At 47.3% G+C, this 21,703-nt stretch overlaps 3 protein-coding genes across 3 annotated transcripts in view; 2 read left to right on the forward strand and 1 right to left on the reverse strand.

The window, feature by feature from the left end:
* Positions 1 to 3,885, forward strand: part of ndufaf2 (NADH:ubiquinone oxidoreductase complex assembly factor 2) — a 16,202-nt gene extending 12,317 nt beyond the window's left edge. Inside the window, exons 2-4 of the mRNA XM_083645183.1 lie at positions 452 to 541; positions 1,638 to 1,678; positions 3,153 to 3,885. Coding sequence (XP_083501309.1) covers positions 452 to 541; positions 1,638 to 1,678; positions 3,153 to 3,395 — 374 coding nt within the window. The 3' untranslated portion in view covers positions 3,396 to 3,885. The remainder of the gene's footprint in view (positions 1 to 451; positions 542 to 1,637; positions 1,679 to 3,152) is intronic.
* A 780-nt stretch (positions 3,886 to 4,665) lies between these two features.
* smim15 (small integral membrane protein 15) lies at positions 4,666 to 6,021 on the reverse strand. Its single transcript, XM_083644940.1, has 2 exons — positions 5,958 to 6,021; positions 4,666 to 5,322 (listed from the first exon to the last, which is right to left on the reverse strand). The coding sequence occupies exon 2, from the start codon at positions 5,293 to 5,295 to the stop codon at positions 5,071 to 5,073; it is 225 nt and encodes a 74-aa protein (XP_083501066.1). The 5' UTR covers positions 5,296 to 5,322; positions 5,958 to 6,021; the 3' UTR covers positions 4,666 to 5,070.
* Positions 6,022 to 8,968: 2,947 nt separating this feature from the next.
* The window catches only part of LOC310783706 (zinc finger SWIM domain-containing protein 6-like), a gene marked incomplete at its 5' end in the record, with an annotated part of 92,016 nt that continues 79,281 nt past the window's right edge, over positions 8,969 to 21,703 (forward strand). Inside the window, one exon of the mRNA XM_083644629.1 lies at positions 8,969 to 9,398. Within this exon, the coding sequence (XP_083500755.1) occupies positions 8,969 to 9,398 (430 nt within the window). The remainder of the gene's footprint in view (positions 9,399 to 21,703) is intronic.

A 21,703-nucleotide genomic window follows, 5' to 3' on the forward strand; every position in this document is an offset into this window, starting at 1 on the left:
TTAGCCCGCGCGCTGCGATTGGACGAGGCTGTCAGTGAGGGGGGCTGTGGTTGGTGGGTTAAAGGCGGGGGGGGGGGGGCTGATTTGCATAAAGGCTTAGCCCAGATTTGGAGCCACTCAGAGAGATCTGAGGAGAAGGGCCCGAGGGCCACGAGGTAATCATCCATGGCCTGTCACCGCGCTGTCATCCCTCTGTGTATTTGTGTGTCTGTCTGTATCTGTGTGTGTGTGTGTGTTTGTGTGTGTCAGAGAGACAGAGTACTCTGTGTGTGTGTGTGTGTGTGTGTGTGTGTGTGTGTGTGTGTGTGTGTGTGTGTGTGTGTGTGTGTGTGTGTATGTGTGTCTTTGTATTCCTTTGTGTTTTGTATGCATCATTGTTCAGCATCTCTCTTCCTCTCTCTCTCTCTCTCTCTCTCACTGTTGTCTCTCTCTCGTTTGTTTCGCTTCCCAGGAAGGACGGTCCGTGCCAAGCGGCTAGTCGTGGCGGCCAATCCTGCAGAATGTGACTATATGGAAGGCAGCATTCCACTGGAGTGGGATTGTATGTACGGATGGAACGCTGTGATTCCATACTTTGACTGTCACTCACATGGATAATGACATGTTAACAGTAGAGAGTACACAAAGTGCGGCACAAATAAAATAGAATAACAAATTTGTTGCTGCATCCATTGGGGCCTGGGCTAATCCATTGATTTTGTTTTTCACACTGCGAGATGGGGGTTGGGGTAAGCATATTCATGAGTTTATCAAAGACGCCTTCTGCCGGTGTTATAGCAGCGTAACATAGAAAATAGTGTTGCAAATGCCTTTCCGACTGGATTGCAAACTGTTCCCTCTGTGTCTCCGGCTGGCTTTATCCACCTTAAAGCCCTCATCCTGCTCCTCCCGTCCCTCATGCATTTTCATCAGGATGCAAATAAGGGAGGGATGAAAGAGGCCCAGAATCCCTGCGCTCGCTAGCTGGAGGAAGAGTTAGAAAATCTCTCTCTCTCTCTCTCTCTTTCTGGCTCCCCTTAACCTGCCCTGCTGTGCAGCTAGCTCAGCCAAAACACAGCTTCTTAAGAAGAGGCAGAGGATGACGGAGAGAGAGATGGAGAGAGATGGAGAGACACAGAGAGAGAGAGAGAGATGGATACACAGCGAGAGAGAGAGAGAGAGAGACACAGAGTTCTGCTCAGGGAAAACCGTTATTAGGAGAAGGAAGCAGGACAGAGGTATTGATAAAGAATGACTCTTTAAATTCAAAGATCTGAGGAGAAGAGATGTGCATTTTCTCACCGGGGACGCGGCTCCTCAGTGGCCCTGCACTGCCTAGTGCCTAGAGACTATAGATTATAGTTCTTTAGTTTCTCATGTGTACGGCTTGCATGTTTTACCATTGTGCATCTTTTACGTATAAATTTAGTTCATGAAGTGTAACGAAACAAAACAAAGTGAAAATCCTGTATCCAGTCCCCAACGTGGTTACTCTGTAGTTAACACCAAGCGACTTGACTGTTAGGTCCCCGAAACGGAGTGGTGGTATCATCGCTACAACCTTTAAATATGCCTGCAGCTTTTGTTTGTGCAGCGTATGTTTATGTAGGTGTTCTTCTCACTCTTCTTTCCTCACTCTCTCTCTCTCTCTCCTCCAGCTTGGATCCGAGGCAGACGGAAGGAGCCCCCCTCCATCGAGGTATGTCTCCCCCGTCCCCCCAGCCCTCCCTGCTGCGCTGATGGTTGGACTCTGGGGGGGCGGCTGCTTACAAGGGAGGGAAGAAGCAAAGATGCAACGAAATGCTTTGATTTCATTTCTCTCGCAGTTTCCAAACAAAAATCCAGGAACTTTCGGGGGACAGGTGTTAAAATAAGCTGCTGCTGCTGAAGTGCATCGACGGCGACGGCGAGCAAAGACAGCCTCTGAACGAGGGCCTCGCTGACACCATGTCCTAGTTTGCTTGCCTTAGTTTTGCCAGCAGAAGCCTGCCTCTCTGTGTTTGTGTTGTATTTCTGGCAGTCTCTGAGATGGGAAGGGCGAAGCGGTGCAGTTTTTCCCCTCAGTACCTCTCACTGGGTTTATTGCTCTTTTACATGTGAGAATGCTGCAGATTATTTGGCCGGTGAAATGTGGGTCTGTAGGAAATCCCTGGGAAGGCCAATACCCAGGCAGCGCTCTCACTCTCTCTCTCTATCGCTCCGTCCTCTCTCTCTGCCAGTGGCCAATGCCATCCCCTCTTTCTATTGCCAGGACATTCTATTCCAATTTTCTGCCTTGTGCCTGCCCAATAGCGGCCATCGACAGCTGGACAGTGTTGCTGTGGCCAAGACTTCACTCCCAGCACATTACCCCGGCCCTTGTCACGCTCCCTCTCTTCCCGCTCCAAGCCGACATAAATTGATTGGATTAAATCCTGTCATTAACAGGCTGGAAAAGCAGCTCACTATGTTTGCCTGCGTCCCCAAAGCGGGGCCTTTTTGGCCACGGCCCCCTTCTCCCCCCCCCCCCCCTCTTTTCCAGTCCTTTAGTACTGCCAACCGTGTTATGCCCAGTCCTCCCTTCCTTTCTGGCTCTCTGTGCGAGGGAGAGGCTAACATCACTGGACACGAGCTGCAGCTCCACTGGCTAACGGTTCCACTAGTGGGCTGCGTTCAGGTTTGTTAATTGTTTCCATGAGTTGGAATGGTTGTTTGAAACTTCAAATGCCTCCTGTCATGTCAGTGCTTAGCAATCCTTTCCAAGCACTACATTTTAACCCGGGTTTATTGGACCAGTGCAGGTTAACTAAAGCAAGCTCACTCTTTTTTTTTTCCTGTCTTTTCCAGTAAATGCTCTACTTCAGACTCAGCAGTTACACACATTTGTTCCTGGAAGCTGCCCAGTGCAACGGCATGTCTTCTGCTTTTCACTCGTGATCAGTTGGGGTTATGGTGTGCCTTGATCAACGACAAAACAATGGTAGTTGTGTTACGGACGGGAAATAAAAAGATAAACAGTTTTTCTGTATGTTATAACAGACTTAACTTCTCTAATCGACAGGCATCTACCACCTAAACATTTCCAACACCACCACCAGACCGTGGCAGATGATAAACTATTGTACAGGTGGGTGTCACAGACTGCACTGGTCTAATGTATGCGTATATGTTCCACCTGTATTTTACATATATAGGAGCTGCTGAAGAACAAGCTGTACAGCGAGCAGATCAAGCTGAAGGCCAGAGAGGTGGAGGAGAGAGATTTGCTCCTGCGGGCTAAGGAGCACGAGGAGGGTCTAGTGGCTGCGCCCTCGCAGACCGTGGCCACGGGTCATGCAGCCTCCACCAGCTTCGGCAAGGAGCAAATCAGCCAGGAGCCCACCAGCACTGCAAACACATTCCAGCCTGGCTCCTGGATGCCCAACCCCAAGAAATAAACATTTATAAAGATATATATATTCACACCTATACAAGATATTTCCATCAGTCATCTGGAAGCTGAATAGACTCCATAAGTGAGCAATCGACAATGTAAAGGTAGTTGTAAAGGGAGGTTTGATCTAATAAAGCAAACTGAAATTATGTGCCTGAATTCACCAAAACAAGAAATGTACTGTATCAAGCGGACTGGATCGCTTCCCAAATTGTGATTACCTCAGTTGAAATCAATCTAACTCTTTACCAGATTCTTTTCCAGAGCCAAACATAAAATATGTTTCAAATTCAAGCTAAAGTAGGACAGGCTGAGGTATTCAACTATAACCAAAGTAAAGATAAATATTTTTCAGTGTAACGATGAGAGGTATTACTTGTTATGGAAGGATGTGGCAAACCTTGTATTTAATGCTGTGCGAATTGTTTATATGTATATACTTTTTTTGTGTGGACTGCAAATTAAAACTGAGGTTGGTTCATGATGGAGCAAAGTGGTGCAATGCGGTAGTTTATAATAAATAATTTCTGTGTCAATGTTTCCATTCATCATGTGGAGGTGGTGGTGTCCAGTGGATGTGAATCACATCTCAAATAATGAATAATGTGATCCTGTGTTGATGCCCATTGGGAAGTTCTATTTCACTTGGCCTCCTCCACAGGGAGGTTTAGCTCCAGCCTCCAGCACAGCACCCTTGGAGCGGAAAGGTATTTAGTGTCTTGTTCAAGGAGACTTCAGCAGAGCGGACACTCCGCAGCACAAGTTTCAACCTGGATCCTCTGGTTGAAAGACGACCTCCCAACTCACTATGCCAGGCCAGCCATGCACTGCACTCAAGAGATAACCGCACACTGAAATCAGTAACAAGTCAAGTTTTCTAAGAAAAGGGAAATAGATTTGCAGCTGGCCAGAAACCATTTGTATACTGTGCACAGTGTGCAGTATTTAGAATTGTATGTTTATTTGGTAATGCTTTAGAATACAGCCTGCAAATAAGCATGTAACTAGAGGGTAACAAGATCTGTACTTATAGTATAACTACGGGGTAACTACAGTGTGGTACCCTGTAGTTCTACTATAAGTACAGATCTTGTTACCCTCTAGTTACATGCTTATTTGCGGGCTGTATTCCAAAGCGTTACCGTTTATTTTCTTTATCTGCTTACTCTCTCAGGAGGTATTCAATTTTATTTAACATTAAATAAACCCACTTTGCAGTGATTGCTTTTTCATCAGTCCAACATTAAATCCACAAAGGCAATTATATTTTCTTATCAACCATGAGACCTTTATTGATTAGAAAGTAAATCATTTGGACATTTTGCTAGTGAATTGGAAGAAAAATTCCAGTATACTCATTACATTATCAAATCAGCAAAACGGCGGGTGCTAAAAATGGAATGCAAGGTGTTGCAACAGCTGCACAACAATATACCGGTGGATCTCTGCATAGGAACAGATTATACAGATGACCACTGTGCTCTTGCTGACAAGAGTCCCATTGGGATGAGCCTTCTCTCCGCAGTACTGTTCAGCTATAGGGCCAGTGTCCCCCCGCCTCCCACAGACAGAGGGATAGCAGGCCTGTGCTGATGGCGGTGCACCTTTGGAGTGAGGAGAGCCTCAGGTGCTGTCCGTCCTATTCCTTGCCCCCATCCCTTCACCCCACCCTCTGTGGCTCAGTCTTTCTTGACCCTCTTGGCCTTGGCTATATTTTCCTGACGTTTCTGCTTTTTCTTCTGTTCACGGTCACGCGCCTCAATCATCTTGGCCAGTTTCCACGACAACAGCGCGCTGGCGATGAAGAGAGGTGTGAGAGCCAGTATGACAGTCGTCAGGAAACCGTAGGGGTCTTTGGCAGCCCATTCCACCACATACTCTGCCCACGCCCGCACGTCAATCATCCTGGTCACCAATGACAGCGATCAGACCTGGGCAGGGCGACAGGAAGAGAATGGTGATTAGCAAACACACATGAAATGCATTACCGTTACCAGTAGCAGATGCACTAGCGTTACCTCTAGATAGCATTCTAAATAGCAAGCTAGCATTAGGCTACATGTTGTAACATGATTTCATGTCATCACAATTATCACAATCTGTGTCCACTGGTATCTCTAACCACGGTAATTCAAAGCATTACGTTAAGATGGCTTCGTGACATCTAACGTAAGCGCTGAAACCGTACATAGTAGCTAGCTAGTAGTACAATAACGTTAGCCCCGAAACGTAACGTTAACTATTCAGGGACTGAAACATTACTTGTGGCATACCGTCTGATTTAGCTAACGTGGCATACCGTCTGATTTAGCTAACGTTACACTCCCTCTGCTCTGGCGATAGCTTCCTAGCAAACAAGCTAAGCTAACATCCCTATGCCCGTCGTTAGGATGAGATCATGAGATGAGGATGAAAGATTTGCATTGCTAGCTAAACCGCCCATCCACAACGGCCCAACTCAGAAACAAGCCAACCCACTAACGCTAACGTAGTCTAAAGAGCGCAACGAGAGTATCTTTGAACGTCTACGGTCTAGATTTTGATATTAAATAGCAAAGTTACTCACCAAATGGAGCAATTTTGTTATATCAAGCCTGCGCCCCAGCTCCCCCTCTCTGACTGGCACTGCCTCTTCCAGGAACTGGTCACTCGCGATTGGTTATGACGTCCGCCTCAAGAGATGGGAATTGTAGTCCTTTAAACTGGAAACCCATACAGAAAACATTAAAAATTTAGGAAAAAATAAGTTCCAATGTGTTTGGTGCTGCAGAACCAAACACATTGGAAATTATTTTCAAGCTACAGAGCTTATCTCTCTTCACTTGACTAATGACTGTGAAGGATTTTCTAGTAGGCCTAGTCAGGAGTCAGGACTGACTGACCCATACTTTTAGGCTGTCATATTACAAAATTTGACTTCATGTGAATTATAAATTAATTCTTATGTGTTTTGCTGGTTTTGCTTTTTTCTTTTCACATTCATTTGTGTAGCTTTATTGTTTATTGTTTGTGGAAATGTGCCTTTGGCATCTCTGTAAAATAAATAAAATAGCATTAAGCGCAAATGAATAGCAGTCTTAAGAACATACAATCAAATGCAGTAAAAATAGATGTGGGGAAGAGATGGGGCAAGAGTGTCAGTAATAAATAAATTCAGTAATAAATACAGTACAAAGGTGCGGTGTTGCAATTACAATGTAATTATTAGTGTGCTACTACTAACCTTGCAAGGCAGCTGGATTCACACGAGATCATGATCAGATCACACACCATCTGGCAGCGTCAGGTTAGAATAAAAACTACTATACTAACAATAATGATGGTGATGATAAGTGAGGAACCTTACTGCAAATGTTATATCAAAGCCTATAAGATTGATACATTTTGATTACTTTTTCAATTAAATTAAATTAGATATGTTTCCACGAACTGATGTCCTTGAAGGTATCCTAAATAACTGTAATTTCTGAGGGGAGGTATTCTGTAAATGTTGGAGATCAGATCACCATGATGGACTTGAAAATGCTGGACAAAGGATGAATAGTACTCTCCTCTCCATCAGCAATTACTGTCAGGATGCCCAGGGGCCTAGAGCAAAGCACAAGTAGCTGTACTGGGCATCTTCCAGTACTATGTAACTATTCTAATTTATGAATAAAAATGTACATGCTCAATAAGCCATTGAGCTAAATATTTCATGAGTAACGCAGGATCTTCTTTTTAAAACATTAGCGTTACTAGTCGTCTTTGTGAATAGACAAAGAGAAAGCTGACACCTTCTAGCTGAGGCAGAGACTTCTGATCATGTGTCGGATTGCTCATGCCGGAAGAGCAAAGTGAAGGATAATGCAATAACTTCACTCTTTAAAAAGAAAAGCTAAAAACTGTACTGGCCTTCTGAGAGAAACATGACTAACATAACAAAGGAGGACCTGCTGGCTCTGTGAACTTCCTGTGGGGAAGTATTGAAACCAAATCAGGTTAGGCCACATCTGCTCTGTCCATACGGCATGGATCACTTTCAGTGTAGTTCAAAGGCCAGCTTTTTACTCACAGAGGAAGGAGAGGGGCAGCTGGGAACACATGCAGAGGACAGACAGACAAGCAAACACACTCTAGTCTACCAACATAGTTTTGGCCAGATTTAATTGACAATTTTGGAAAATCAGAATCAGAATCAGAAAGACTTTAATGATCCCCGGGGGGAAATTGGGACAAGTTACAGTAGCTCGCTCACATAACACACATAGCATAAAATAAAATACACAGTAGTAATGCGATAGTAAAATAAGCAGAATAAGAAGAAGAAAGAACACAACATAGCATGGGGTAAACAGTATTAAATGTGATAGGAGCAAAATAGTGGAGTAAATGCGATAGGAGCAAAATAGTGGAGTAAAACTCCCCCAATCTGAAGCCTTTCTTGCTATATGATTATAATTATTAGCTTCTGCTGTATGTATCAGTGTGTGTGTGTGTGTGTGTGTGTCTGTCACACAGGCATAGATCCAGGGGGTGGGCAATGCAGCCGCACCCTGGCCCCTGATGACTATTTTACTCCTCCAGAAGTAATAGCGGGGCCCCCTTTCATGACACAGCTATGAAACTAACATTATAACAGAGGGGGTCCTAAAAACGGCTGCACTGCACCAGTTGTTAACCAGCTCCAACAGTGCTATGTGTGTGTGTCATGATGGTTAAGTCAAACCACTAGTCTGGCCAGACCTCAAAGAATTTCTGACATCCTTTGATTTTGCCTTTTTTTGCAGCAAGGGTGCTAGACTAAAGTACTTGAGTGATAGATTAATGTGAGGCATGAAAGTGGCCTCTTAAAATAGCGATAAATCCTCCATGTGGGGGACAGAATGAGAGCATGTCTTTTAAAGTGTGTGTGTTATGAATTGCCTATAGGCTGCAGGCAGCTAGTGAGCCAGTCATATAGCTACCTAACAGCTGACCACAATGAGTGAGATTGAAATGACTACGAAAGGCAGGCATGTGCAATGGCCCTATATCTTCATGTTCCTCCTCCCACGCCCTTTCTCTCTCTGACAGCTGAGAGGCCTTTGGACTTTAGGCCTTGAAAACAACCCTGCCGATGTTATTGAGGAAGGCAGAGCCCGCGGTGGAGGCACACAGACTCCAAAAGAAAAAGAAAATCAACTCTCTTGCCCCCTCTTGCCCCTGTGGGAAACTGCGAGACCGCCCCTGGATTAAGTCCCCGCCTTTAAACTCAAATAAGAAGGAAACTTCAAAGGCCGTCGGCCGCCGGGGCCCCGCCCTCGCGCTCCCGAACGGCTTCACAAAGGATTTGCCGACGTTCGGGAATTCCGCCTCCAGTTCCTTTTATAGCGCCACTCGTGCGCTGGCAGCGCTCCAGGACCCCGCCCCTCCCGGTTACTTTGACAACACAAAGGACTTCACGGAACTCGCAGGCGCCGCCTCCTTTTCCAAATAAGGGCAGCCTCTCCATGTACGGCAAACAATCGGTGCGAGATTGCCCTTTTCTCTTCCTTATCCCGTTTATATGATCGGAGAGGAACTGCGCTTCAGGTTGGCGTTGGAAGCGGTGCGATCATGGCCGAGCGAGTCCAGCAGCCCCCGGCCAAGCGGCTCTGCTGCCGGCCCGGCTACAACCCGGCGTGCAGGCAGGGGCAGCGGGCTGGAGGAGTCCTGTGTGGCGGCGCGGGGTCCGCTCCGGGAGGGTCGGGAAAAACGCACAACCCCGAGTCGCTGCTCGACATCGCGGCGCGCAGAGTGGCGGAGAAGTGGCCGTTCCAGCGGGTGGAGGAGCGCTTCGAGAGGATCCCGGAGCCCGTCCAGCGGAGGATCGTATACTGGTCATTCCCGAGGAGCGAGAAGGAGATCTGTATGTACTCCTCTTTCAACGCCGGAGGAGGAGAGGAGAGTGGGACTAGCGGGGACAATAATGACGAGACCCAGCTGCCTTTCCTACGGGGTGTCACTCTCCTGGAGGGTGGCTGGGTGGACAACGTATTGCAAGTCGGTGAGTGGGCTACAATAAGCGGCTTATAACGCAGGGGAACGGAGTATAACACATACAACATCTAACCCACAGTGTTTGGCTTTTTCCATGGAACCGTGCCAGGCTTTTAAAGGGCTTGTGTTTGCCTTCCGTGGTCTTGTCTATGATCCACCATAGGCTATTTCTAAACCAGTCTACCCTATAGCTGTGTGAGAATAGCCTATTTTCAGAGACGCTCGTAATAGTAGCCTACTTCTCCTTGTTTTTGCCCAGCGAGCTGCGCGCATTGAATTGCCCTGAGCCATCCCAATTGGAGGCTTAGCACTTTGTTCCTATTTTTGTGTCTTTCCAGCTCTCCATGCCCCCACCAATGGGTACGCAGACAAAAGCCCCCTATATCTTTTCACCGCTGGCTAAATAGAAGATATTTAGAAAGGGTGGGAGGGAGGGCGATTTAAAGCCACAGTGCTTCTATTTTGTTTGCCAAACACCTTTTGTGAGACAGATTGAAGCTTTTCTGCCGCCTCCCCGATATATCCTATGAAAGCCCAAAGCTATAGGAGGCTGTTACAGGCGAAGATGCATTTTTCTCCCAGCTGCACAATTTGTGGTAGAGCAGGGAGTAAACAGAGGTGCTGTGGGCTCCGCAGCCCCCCTGCCTGCCTGCCTGGCTCTCTGGCTGGCTGGCTGGCTGGCTGGCTGGCTGCCTTTGCCAGAGAGCCACAATATTTCACTGCATTCGTCAGTGCAATAGGCTCAGCTGTCAATCCGGCTCCCCACCCTTGGAAACGGTTCAGGATCCTAATCCCATTACCCTCCCCAGTTCATCTGAATCTTAATGCATTCTGCAAACAAGATTTTATGCATGATCTTCCTCCTCCTCCCTCCCTCTCTCCTCTCCCCCTCTCTCCCTCATCTCTTTCCTTGGCTCACTATCCCTCCAAAGAATCTGTGGAGATGGCTTCAGCTCTTGTGGGCTCAGAGAATGTGCAGTGCACAATAGTAGCCATGGAGCAGGCAGACAGGCAGGCAGCTCTCTCTGGAGTCTCTCCCTCTCTGGCCTGTTTACCAGATTCCCCAGCATTACACTCATTTATGTGCTGGCTCTTCTGGGGCTTTAGGAAGCTGAACACTGTCAGTTCTGGGTAAAATGGAAAGTAAGAGGCTCCTTCATTGAGGGTGTGTGTGTGTGTGTGTGTGTGTGTGTGTGTGTGTGTGTGTGTGTGTGTGTGTTTGGAAAGACAGTCTGTCAGGAGCTTGATGGAGAAAAGAAAGGGGGCGTTTTCTGTGGCCACACATTTCTGTGTGTGTGTGAGAGAGGGGGAAGTACAGTAGTATGTGTGTCACTGTGTGTGTGTGGGGGGAGGGAGGGAGGGGGGGGGGGGGGGTTGATAAACAGAGGGGAGTTGTGTGTGTGTGTGCGCGTGTCTTGGTCTGCACGGGCTGTCAGTCTCATCCTGCATGCTCACAGAGAGCCGAGGATGACAGGCGAGTGTGCACAGCAGGAGGAGGCCATGTTATGCTGATTGCAATTTTCGCCCCAGATTTTTTTTTTTTTTTTTGCTGGTAAAATAAAGGCAAGGAAGAGAACGTGATAAATAAAAGATGCAATCTTCTCCAGGGGACAGGCAGGCAGCCACTGGAGGATGAGGGCTTAAAAGCAGGGCAAGGCGGGAGGGGGCTGTCAGCCACATCACAGACCGCATGTATTGGCCCATCAAACGCACACACACACACACACACACACACACACACACACACTGGGTCTGGCTTGAAGAAAAAAATACAGGGTGTGTGACTTCTGTGTGTGTGTGTGTGCACGTGTGTGTGTGTGCACGTGTGTGTGTGTGTGTGTGTGTGTGTGTGTGTGTGTACATGTGTGTCAATGTGTGTCTGTCTGTCAGTCGGATGGGATCCGGCGTTGATGATGAAAGACAGCAGAGCAATAGAAGAGATGCGAAGGTTATTGTGTACGGGGGGGAAAAGCTAATATACTTGAATGGATCTGCTGTCGCTGGGTTCCTCTCCTCCCCCTCTCATCTCCTCCTCCTCCTCCTCCTCTCCCTCTCTCTCTCTCTCCCAAGTGAGCAGCTATAAAACTCTCCATATTTACTCCCCTAAGGCCAACTACCAGCCCCCAGTCTCCTGTGATTATTTATCTTTTTCTCAAAGACATTAATCACGCGCTCTTTCTTTTTGCTCCCTCTCTCTTGCCATACATCAATGCTTGGTCGGGGAGGGATAGGGGGATGCCGTTTAAGGGGAAGAGAGCGATAGATCGGGTGATATCAAGAAACATAGAGGAGAAGCCTAGGGGGAAAAGTGGGTGGAAAATGCAAAAGAGAAGCATTGAAATGGTGATGGCGAGAGAAAGGGACGTATGAGAGTACGACGCGCGGAGAACGAGAGCGAGCGAGATGGATGGGTTGCTCATTCTCCCATGCGAGCTCGTCTGTTCCAATGCCAGCCTAGCGGATAAATATTCATATGTGAATACAAAGTGCACTGTTATTATCCAGCAGTCCACTGCCCCTCAGCCAGTGCTGCAACAGCCCACTCGCACTCACGCCTTCTGATCCGTTCATCAGGTAGTGGAACACATTTATCCAAAGATGTTCTCTGCGTGCACAATAAAAAAAAAACGACAAATGAAGAAAATAAATTGTGCGCGTTACTTAGGAGCAGGAGAATAGTCCCATCATACCAATTTGCATTTGTAATAATTGTGTTGTAATTGTGTTGTTATAAGACGATCTCTCAAACGGTGTGCCCGATGTTGCTTCAGCTTTGCACATGGTCAAAGCTTGCTGTAGGAAACGTCCGTCTAGCTGCAGCATCTGTTGTCGTCGGGCCCCTCCTCCTCCTCGTGTAACTCCGGCTCCTGTCAGCTCATCACGCTGAAAGCAAGGCTAGCATTATGCTAGCATTATGCTAGCCCCCTCCTCTAATTATAGCATCCTAATCCTATGGCTTTAAACATGGCATGACAAAGCATGTTTGCACTTCATTAGCCCCCTTCCTGCTTTAGTCCTCCAGTCTGGGTCAAGTTCATCCGCACTCTCCTCTCATTCATTTATGACGTGTACTGTCCCCCAGCCCCTCCCCTTGACCTCTCCTCCTCCCTGTCCCTCACACACACACACACAGCCACCCCCCCTGTCTGCCTCTGGGGCTCTGTGCCAGGAGGTAAAACCCCCTGACAGATATACACACACACGCACACACACACACATACACAACCCCCCACTCTCCCAACCCCCTTTCCTTACTATCCTGTTACCGTAAGCCCCATGTCCCCGAGGAGTGACACGCTGATGCCTGGCATATGTCTCTCTCTGCAATGTCATTAGCGTAGCGGCGGCTACATACATGCTACACACTACACAGCCTATTTGGCCCACTCTCGTCTAATTCGTGTCCACGTGAATCTGTACATGTCGTGTCATCGTGCGCCTGCCTGCCCCAAATCTGCGCGATGACGACTCGAGGACGCCGCTTGGTGCAGAATCAGATTGTTGTTGCGCGTGTGTTTTTTCTCCTCGACGAGAGCGAAGGTAGAAATGCACATTCTCCAGACTATTTTGGTGTATTTTCCATGGCGGTGTTGTCGGGCTAACCAGCCTATCATATTTTTGCCCTTCCTCCCCTGCTGAAAATATCACCGAATGTCTGTGGCTGTCATGCCTCTTTGAGTGTGAATGTCATCCTACTCTACTCCACCTATTTCGGAGACCTGTGTGTGCTGTGTGTGTGTGTGTGTGTGTGTGTGTGTGTGTGTGTGTGTGTGTGTGTGTGTGTGTGTGTGTGTGTGTGTGAGAGAGAGAGAGAGAGAGAGACGTGTGTATGTGTGTGTGTGTGTGTGTGTGTGTATGTGTGTGTGTGTGTGCGTGTGTGCTCCTGCATGCTCATAACTCAGGTTAATTTGTTCACGCTCTGGAGAGTCTTAATTAGGTTTCTGCGTCATCTCCTCCCCTCACCCTCCTTTTTATCATGATGTCAATGAAAGAGTGAAATAACAAGCAGGCCGGTGCTTCCCCCTTTTGAACCTGTTCCTTTTTGAAACACAGATGGTAGAAATCATAACACAACATGCTCTCTCTCTCTCCATACACCCTGTGCTGAGCTCTCGCTGTGCGAGGACAGGCCCTGTGTTGCTACGTTGTCAGTCTAGTCACTGGTGCTTTCATATTGACTGTAAATCACGTTTATTTAACATCCAAACTGTCGAACGCGGAGCCGTTGGTCATGGCTACAGCCATCATCGCCATATCATCATGCACTGCACACTCCCACAATGTACACAAAACAAAACAAGGGGCCTGCTAAAACAACAAAGAATATAAAGAATATATGCACACACACACACACACACGCACACGCACACGCGCACGCACACACACACACACACACACACACACACACACACACACACACACACACACACACACACACACACACACCAGGAGGCTATTTGTTGTGTGAGAATGCACTGAGCTACATGCCAAGGAGAAATCTGTGCCACTTAGAGAGGTGGAGTGACATTGAGCGTGTTTGTGCAAGAACGCATTCAGGTACACACACACGCGCGCAAACACACACACGCACACACACACACGCACGCACACGCACACACACACTCCTTTTTTGCGCCGGACTTTTTCTTTGACTAAGAATTCACGGGGCCTTTCAAAAGGCCTTTTCAAGGACCCACTTTAACATTTCAAGCATTTTGTCCACAAAGGTGCAGAATGTAAGATCGGGAACTTAAATCTTGCATGAGCATGTCGTCCGCGAGGCGCTATCTGGCCTAGCCGGCTCTGGGAGGGTGAGCGAGGCGTATTCTCTCTGCCTGTGTGTGTGTGTGTGTGTGTGGGCTGTTTCTTTTCATGTGGGTGTATCTGGTTTTATTTTGCAGTTACTTAGGTTCGCCCGAGACTTCCTTTATCTTTTTACAATGCCTGCCTGTTGAGAAGCAGCCAATTTGCCTACCCACCAGAGAGACTATGTTCACTTGTTTGTCTAAAACAAATATGTTGTTAAAGTGGGCACAATGCACGAAAAGCGCTGACACTATGTGACATGGGACTTAAACAAAAAAAAAAGGTCACTCAGACAGGAAGCCTTTCTTCTTCTTGTTTTTTTTTACCTTGTTTATACCTTGAGAGCAGTCCTTTTTTTGAAGAAGAAGATGCAAAAGCAAACGGCATAGTCAGATTGAGATTGGGATTGAATTGGGATGAAGGTGAGAGAGTTTTTAGGAGCAGTGAGTGATCCTGGATCCGGTGCCTCAGGTCTCCCCTTTGCCATGTGACTAACCCTGGGATCGCATCGTCATGGAAACATGGCTGAGCCTAGAGCTAGTGTAAACAGTTGGCCTTCCAAGAGGGAGAGAGAGGGGCAGCAACCGCATCCATGTGAAGAGACATCGAGTCTTTACAGAAAGTGCTCTCTCTCTCTCTCTCTCTCTCTCTCTCTCTCTCTCTCTCTCTCTCTCTGTCTCTCTCTCTCTCTCTCGCTCTCTCTCTCTCTGTGTCTCTCTCTCTCTCTCTCTCTCTCTCTGTCTCTCTCTCTCTCTCTCTCTCTCTCTCTCTCTCTCTGAGATTCCATGCCTTCATCTTATTATGATGGTTGAATGGAAAGAAGATAGGATACATTTCAGCTGTCTTGTAATGGAAGCACATTAGCTTAGCTTCTTTGTGTACGCGTGTGTGTGTGTGTGTGTGTGTGTGTGTGTGTGTGTGTGTGTGTGTGTGTGTGTGTGTGTGTGAGTGCGTGCGTGCGTGCACATTTGGCTGTGCACATGCGTGTTTGTGGACATTAGCTGCTTAAATATTTTCTGTGTAATATCACTCTCCTCCTATGTCATACAATATTACTTAGATAATATTATTATCTCATCTGGGTTTACAAATCTGCCAATTTGAAAAAACTAATTGTCTACCAGCCTTTGCGTGGAATAGATAGCATTTTACTATAAAGCGCTGCGCATCCCATTTCTGTTTATGTGATAATCGGTTTCTTTCTACTCATTATGAGCCCGATTTCAGTGTTGGGACACTCTCACAGTTAGCACTAGCTCTCACAGTTAGCACTAGCTCTCACAGTTAGCACTAGCTCTCACAGTTAGCACTAGCTCTCACAGTTAGCACTAGCCGGCCCAAGAAGAGACCCACAGCCCCCGACCGGAACAAACCGCATATGGTATTTGCCATCAGTGTATGCATTTACAAAGTACTTTACAGCATGCTGAGTGCATAGATTCTCAGTATGTGTGGCCCCACTGAGGATCAAACCCATAACCCAAAACCCATTGCTCTATCCACCGGGTGATACAGCAACACTAGCCGGGTTCTGTTCTGTCACGTTCCCAGCACATCGACTCTTTCCAGTAGGCTCCGATCCCAAACGCTCGCCACAGTCCCAACTCTCAACTTCAACCAACCCCATTCCCAGACCCAGATGTGCCCCCAGACGGATTATTCCCACCACAGACCATAAGTTACTCTTAGGCAGCTCCCTTCCACTTCTCCACACCCACCCTGCTCTTCACATTCCCAAGACCGTATAGCCCGGACCAGACCAACGTCTGGACAGCCCTCTCCCATCTCTAGCCAGCCAGAGCTCGCGTCTGTCCCCTCCTGTCCCCGTCCCTCGCCCTGACTCCAGCCAGCCTCCCTCCCTCCCTCCCACCCCCGGTCCTCCCAGACATAGCTGTCTCCTCCCTGTCCTTCTTTAATCACCGTTCCCACTTCCAGCCCTAGCCACCTCATCCTGCCTCCCTCTCTCTCCCAGGCCCGCTCCCAGTTGCCCGGCGGGGACCACAGTTGAAAATGACCCAGCCGGCTAAATCCTGGCACATTTTTACAGAGATACTGATCAATGTGCGTTGCCCCTATTAAAACAAACCAGCTAAAGTCATAAAGTTCCAGTATGAGTTCTCTTAATGTCTGCCCCAGTCCCAGTTGTCTGCGGGCCCAGACTGTGGCTGCTGGGTGTGTGTGTGTGTGTGTGTGTGTGTGTGTGTGTGTGTGTGTGTGTGTGTGTGTGTGTGTGTGTGTGTGTGTGTGTGTGTGTGTGTGTGTGTGTGTGTGTGTGTGTGTGTGTGTGTGTGTGTGTGTGTGTGTGTGTGTGTGTGTGTGTGTGTGTGTGTCGGCACAGCTCCTCCTCGGCTGGCTGACTCTGTCTAGGAATCTAGTCCTCCTCCGTCCACCACGCTCCTTCACCCCTCTCCTCTGAACAGAAGGACCGGAGCAGGGAAGAAAGCAGGCGATAGAAGGGCTACTAAATCCACCATGACAAGGCCCTATTAAAAGGCTTTTTTCTATTCCATTTAATGACTTTTATTACTACTAGCCGGCCTTCTCTGTTCGATTTGGCAATAATAACAACAGGGGGAATGCCGCGCTCAGCATTCTCCTCTATCTGATGCTCCTTTTCACTTTTCTTTTTTCCCCCTTTTTAATGAATTCCTCTTTGCACCAATGGGCTGCTGAAATAAGCACAACGCCGTCCAAGTCTGCTTACTGCAGTGTGGTCCAATGTATCGATGTATGTTTATGTTCTGTATAATATGTATCTGTGCATTTACATGCATGCATGTTGACTACACATGCTTTCATTGCTGCCACAGAACAGACTCCATGTTGTTTGATCAACAGCTGTTTCTCCCCTTTCCATGCACGTGTGTGTGTGTGTGTGTGTGTGTGTGTGTGTGTGTGTGTGTGTGTGTCTGTCTGAGTGAGTGTGTGTGTGTGTGTGTGTGTGTGTGTGTCTGTCTGAGTGAGTGTGTGTGTGTGTGTGTGTGTGTGTGTGTGTGTCTGAGTGAGTGTGTGTGTGTGTGTGTGTGTGTGTGTGTGTGTGTGTGTGTGTGTGTCTGAGTGAGTGTGTGATAATCACTGTATACGAGGTAGATGGGTACCTGCTGTTGCCACACAGAGCAAACCTTTTGATCTGTCCCATGTATGTTTATGTTCTGTATAATATGTATCTGTGCATTTACATGCATGCATGTTGACTACACATGCTTTCATTGCTGCCACAGAACAGACTCCATGTTGTTTGATCAACAGCTGTTTCTCCCCTTTCCATGCACGTGTGTGTGTGTGTGTGTGTGTGTGTGTGTGTGTGTGTCTGTCTGAGTGAGTGTGTGTGTGTGTGTGTGTGTGTGTGTGTGTCTGTCTGAGTGAGTGTGTGTGTGTGTGTGTGTGTGTGTGTGTGTGTGTGTGTGTGTGTGTCTGAGTGAGTGTGTGTGTGTGTGTGTGTGTGTGTGTGTGTGTGTGTGTGTGTGTGTGTGTCTGAGTGAGTGTGTGATAATCACTGTATACGAGGTAGATGGGTACCTGCTGTTGCCACACAGAGCAAACCTTTTGATCTGTCCCAGAACCAAATTGTCTTCTGCAGAGTGAGTGCAGATCTGATCTGAATGCAGCATAGCATAGCATAGCATTCTCAAGCTCATCTGAAGTTTTTAAATATTTCGTACCTACATTCTTTCACCACATCTATGAGGAATTTTGCCTTTAACCTACAATCCAGGTCAGTGTAGGAATTTAGCCAGGGGCAAGGGCAAAATTGCCCCCAAGAAATCTCAGAATGCCCCTAAAAACCACATTGTCCAGCGGTAAAAAATTGCCCCAATATTTTGATAATTTCATTTTCATTCAAATCATTTAATTTCCATCTCTAACACACACTCAGCACCTGCAAGCTGGTTGCCAGAAGACGACGATGAAGTGCCCCCAAAATGTTGTAAATATCCCCAGTTTTTAGACAGTGGGGGCAAAAGTTGCCCCCAAAAATATTTTTTACATTTCCTACACTGATCCAGGTTCATTAAACCATTGTAACTTTTGCCATAGTTGTGAGTCAAACCCACATTTTCAGAAATCAGGCAGTAGACTATTTTTGAGCTTTTCCTTGAGGTCTGGCATACAAATAGACTTTCATTCATATTATTATGATTAATGTAAACGATTGTTAGGTCAAAATTAAACCGCACCCAAAAGTGGAATTACCAACACAGGCTGCTTTCTGAGACAAAAACACAACTCTTTTGCCAATTTACAAGGACGACCACATCGAGAAACACCTTCACAGTGGCTGTTTTCTTGGATGGGGTTATAAAGCAAAGGTAGAAAAAGACATTTGTTCCGCCCTCGCCTTTCTGAGCGTGAATAGGAGCGTGTGCGAGTGTGTGTGTGTGTGTGCGAGTGTGTGTGTGTGTGTGTGTGTGTGTGTGTGTGTGTGTGTGTGTGTGTGTGTGTGTGTGTGTGTGTGTGTGTGTGTGTGTGTGTGTGTGTGTGTGTGTGTGTGCGTTTGCGGCCCGGCGAGTGTGTTTATAGCTTTGTGTGTCACGGCGAATAAAGGTGAGGCATGTTAATGATAAGAGGGCGGATGACATTCCGGTCCGTCATCGTTCCCACCCTATCTCGTTTCCATTCGTGCACGCAGACACACGTATGCATGCACATACACACACACACACACACACACACACACACACACACACACACACACACACACACACACACACACACACATTAAGATGCACGCTTGTCTCATAGCGCTAGGGCGCCAGTGACTTGGCGCCTTAGAATAAACAACGACAGAGGATGAGGGTTTACCTGCCACTGACCCCTGTCACACACACACACACACACACACCACCGCTGGAGGTGTTTCACTCATCGACTGGCCCCTCCCCCCAGCACTGAGCTGGCCTCATGCTGACCTCCTCACTTGACCCCCAGGGATTGACTGGGGTCAGAGGTCAATCTGGTCAAACTGTCCCATCAGTGGCCGATTGCTCTGCTTGAAAGGCCGGCCCATCCTCACACTATTGTTTTCCAATAAACACCACCTGACCAAAGGAGACTGCTTGTTTGCGTGTGTGTGTGTGTGTGTGTGTGTGTGTGTGTGTGTGTGTGTGTGTGTGTGTGTGTTCCAATAAGCCATTTCTCACCTGACAGATCAATACTAGCAGAGAGAGAGAGAGAGAGAGAGAGAGAGAGAGAGAGAGAGAGAGAGAGAGAGAGAGAGAGGGAGAGAGAAGGAGGCTGAGGCACATGCCCAGGTTTCTCTATAGCAGTGGCTCTCAAACCTTTTCACATCAAGGACCCCTAAACTGACTTAAATTAGACCACGGACCCCCCATTTGATCATATTTTTTGCTGATTTCTGTTTTATTACAGAAAGTGTATGAAACTATGAAACCCATGTAACCAAATAGTCATATATTCTGTCATTGTGTTACTTATGGATGGAATTATAGTGAAAATAAATGATCCCCCTTTTTGTTGGGGACCTCCTTGAACCCTCTCAAGGACCCCTGGGGGTCCCCAGACCCCACTTTGAGAACCACTGCTCTATAGAACAGTCCAGACTCCAGGAGCATACCCACTCCCTCTTGCCCGGCAGGCTGGAGTGTGAGCTATGCGGAGGAGGAGGAGGAGGAGGAGGAGGAGGAGGGGGTCCTAGTGAGGGTGTGAGGTGCCTCTGGCTGTGCCTGTTTGCAGGATGTCGTGGCTGTGTGGCATGTGAGACATGCATTCACTTCTCTGTGGCAGGGCGAGCCTGAATAGAGCTCTCTCCGGGCATGAGAGAGAGAGACACACACAAAGGAAGAGAATAGAGGCAGGAGAGAGAGGAACGCTTTCAACAGACTATGGAATGTAGTTTGCCCTTCTCAACAGTTCTGTCTTGAAGGGGCTTGTTCTTTCTCTTGCTTTCTTTTACTCTTTGTAGCTTGTTCGTTTGCTGGCTTTACTTTGTGCTTGCTTCATCTCTGTTCTCATTCTCACTCTCAGTCCTCTCTCTGTACCTGGGCCCTCTGTTCTCCCTCTCCTTTCATGCATTCCTTCCCTCTGTTTATAAGCTCTCACAATCCTTCTTTCTCCCCCGCTTTTTCCCCCTTCTCAATTTTCCAGCTTCATTCCCAAGCCAGGCAATAGAAACTCATATCTTATTTACACGGCCCCTATCTAGATACAGCATGTTTCCATAGTGCTTCCTGTGTCTAAACTCCCAGAGGAAAGCTAGCCGGCTAGCTAGCTGCTGCTGCTGCTGTATGTATGCTGTGCTGTGCTGTGCTGTGCTGTGTGTGTGTGCTAGCACTAGCAGACTGCATCCAGACCTCAGGGGCTATCACTGTTTCTACATTTAGAAGCTTTCTGTTTACCGCTGTCGAGAATTAGGAGAGGAACACCACTTGGCCTATTTGCTGTGCCGTCTATTCTCAGAACTTCTTTAACGATGCTTTGAGGTTTTCTTGGTGTGGCCCATCCAGGCAGGAGCCACCTGGAACCTTCTCAGTCTTTCCCATGCTCTGCTGTGGTGTCATTACCTTTGAATGTGTGTTGTTTAGCTGGTGCTCTGAATGTGCAGGTAGGGCTTCAGCATGGCTACATTGTCTGTGTATATCTGCATGGCTACATTGTCTGTCTGTCTGTGTGTGTGTGTCTGCATGGCTACATTGTCTGTCTGTGTGTGTGTCTGCATTGTCTGTCTGTGTCTGTCTGTCTGTCTGCTTGCCTGCCTGAAACTTAACTTTATATTGTAATGTGTTTGATGTTGCATTTTTACTGTGTGTACCATACTGTTATTCTTACTAATTGTTTGTTTTTACTGCTTTTTTTTTATTGTGCTTTTATCCGGCAATCAACACCTTGCCCGGGGACTGCAGTTGAAAATTAGCTACCCCAAAACTGGCACATTTGCAGCCATTTTGAATGATGTGCATTGTCCCTCCCTGTATAACTAAACTAATAAACTAAATGTGACATTTTTTAAATAATTTTATTTCACGTGCTTTATTTCAATTGTTAGATTGATCTTCATTAGCTGATGTTGACTTGTTGGCCAACAATTAGACATCATACCAGTTGGTGACCCAGTGTTTCCCAGTTCCCACACGTAGAAACATTTGTGGTGGCCCACCACAATATCAGCACTGACCACGTCCACCACAATATATTTTCCTCACTCTTTAATTGTCGAACTGCATGTATGTATAGCACATTGATTCACTCAGCCCCTAATTGCTCCACTTGCTCTCTCACTCTCTCTCTCTCTCTCTCTCTCTCTCTCTCTCTCTCTCTCTCTCTCTCTCTCTCTCTCTCTCTCTCTCTCTCTCTCTCGCTTGCTCCCTCTCTCTCTGTCTCCTTCCCTCTCTCTCTGTCTCCTTCCCTCTCTCCACATTGTGAACAACGAAATCCGTGTTGAAATCACAGAAATGAACAAAAGAAGCCTTGCTGTTAAAAAATAATTCACCAGTCACCGAGATGCTCACTTTTTTAAGGGCTTAAAAGCTAACCTACATGGTGTGTGCT

Source organism: Poromitra crassiceps (genome assembly GCF_964638095.1).
Source record: "Poromitra crassiceps genome assembly, chromosome: 10".
In the NCBI taxonomy this organism is placed as follows: domain Eukaryota; kingdom Metazoa; phylum Chordata; class Actinopteri; order Beryciformes; family Melamphaidae; genus Poromitra; species Poromitra crassiceps.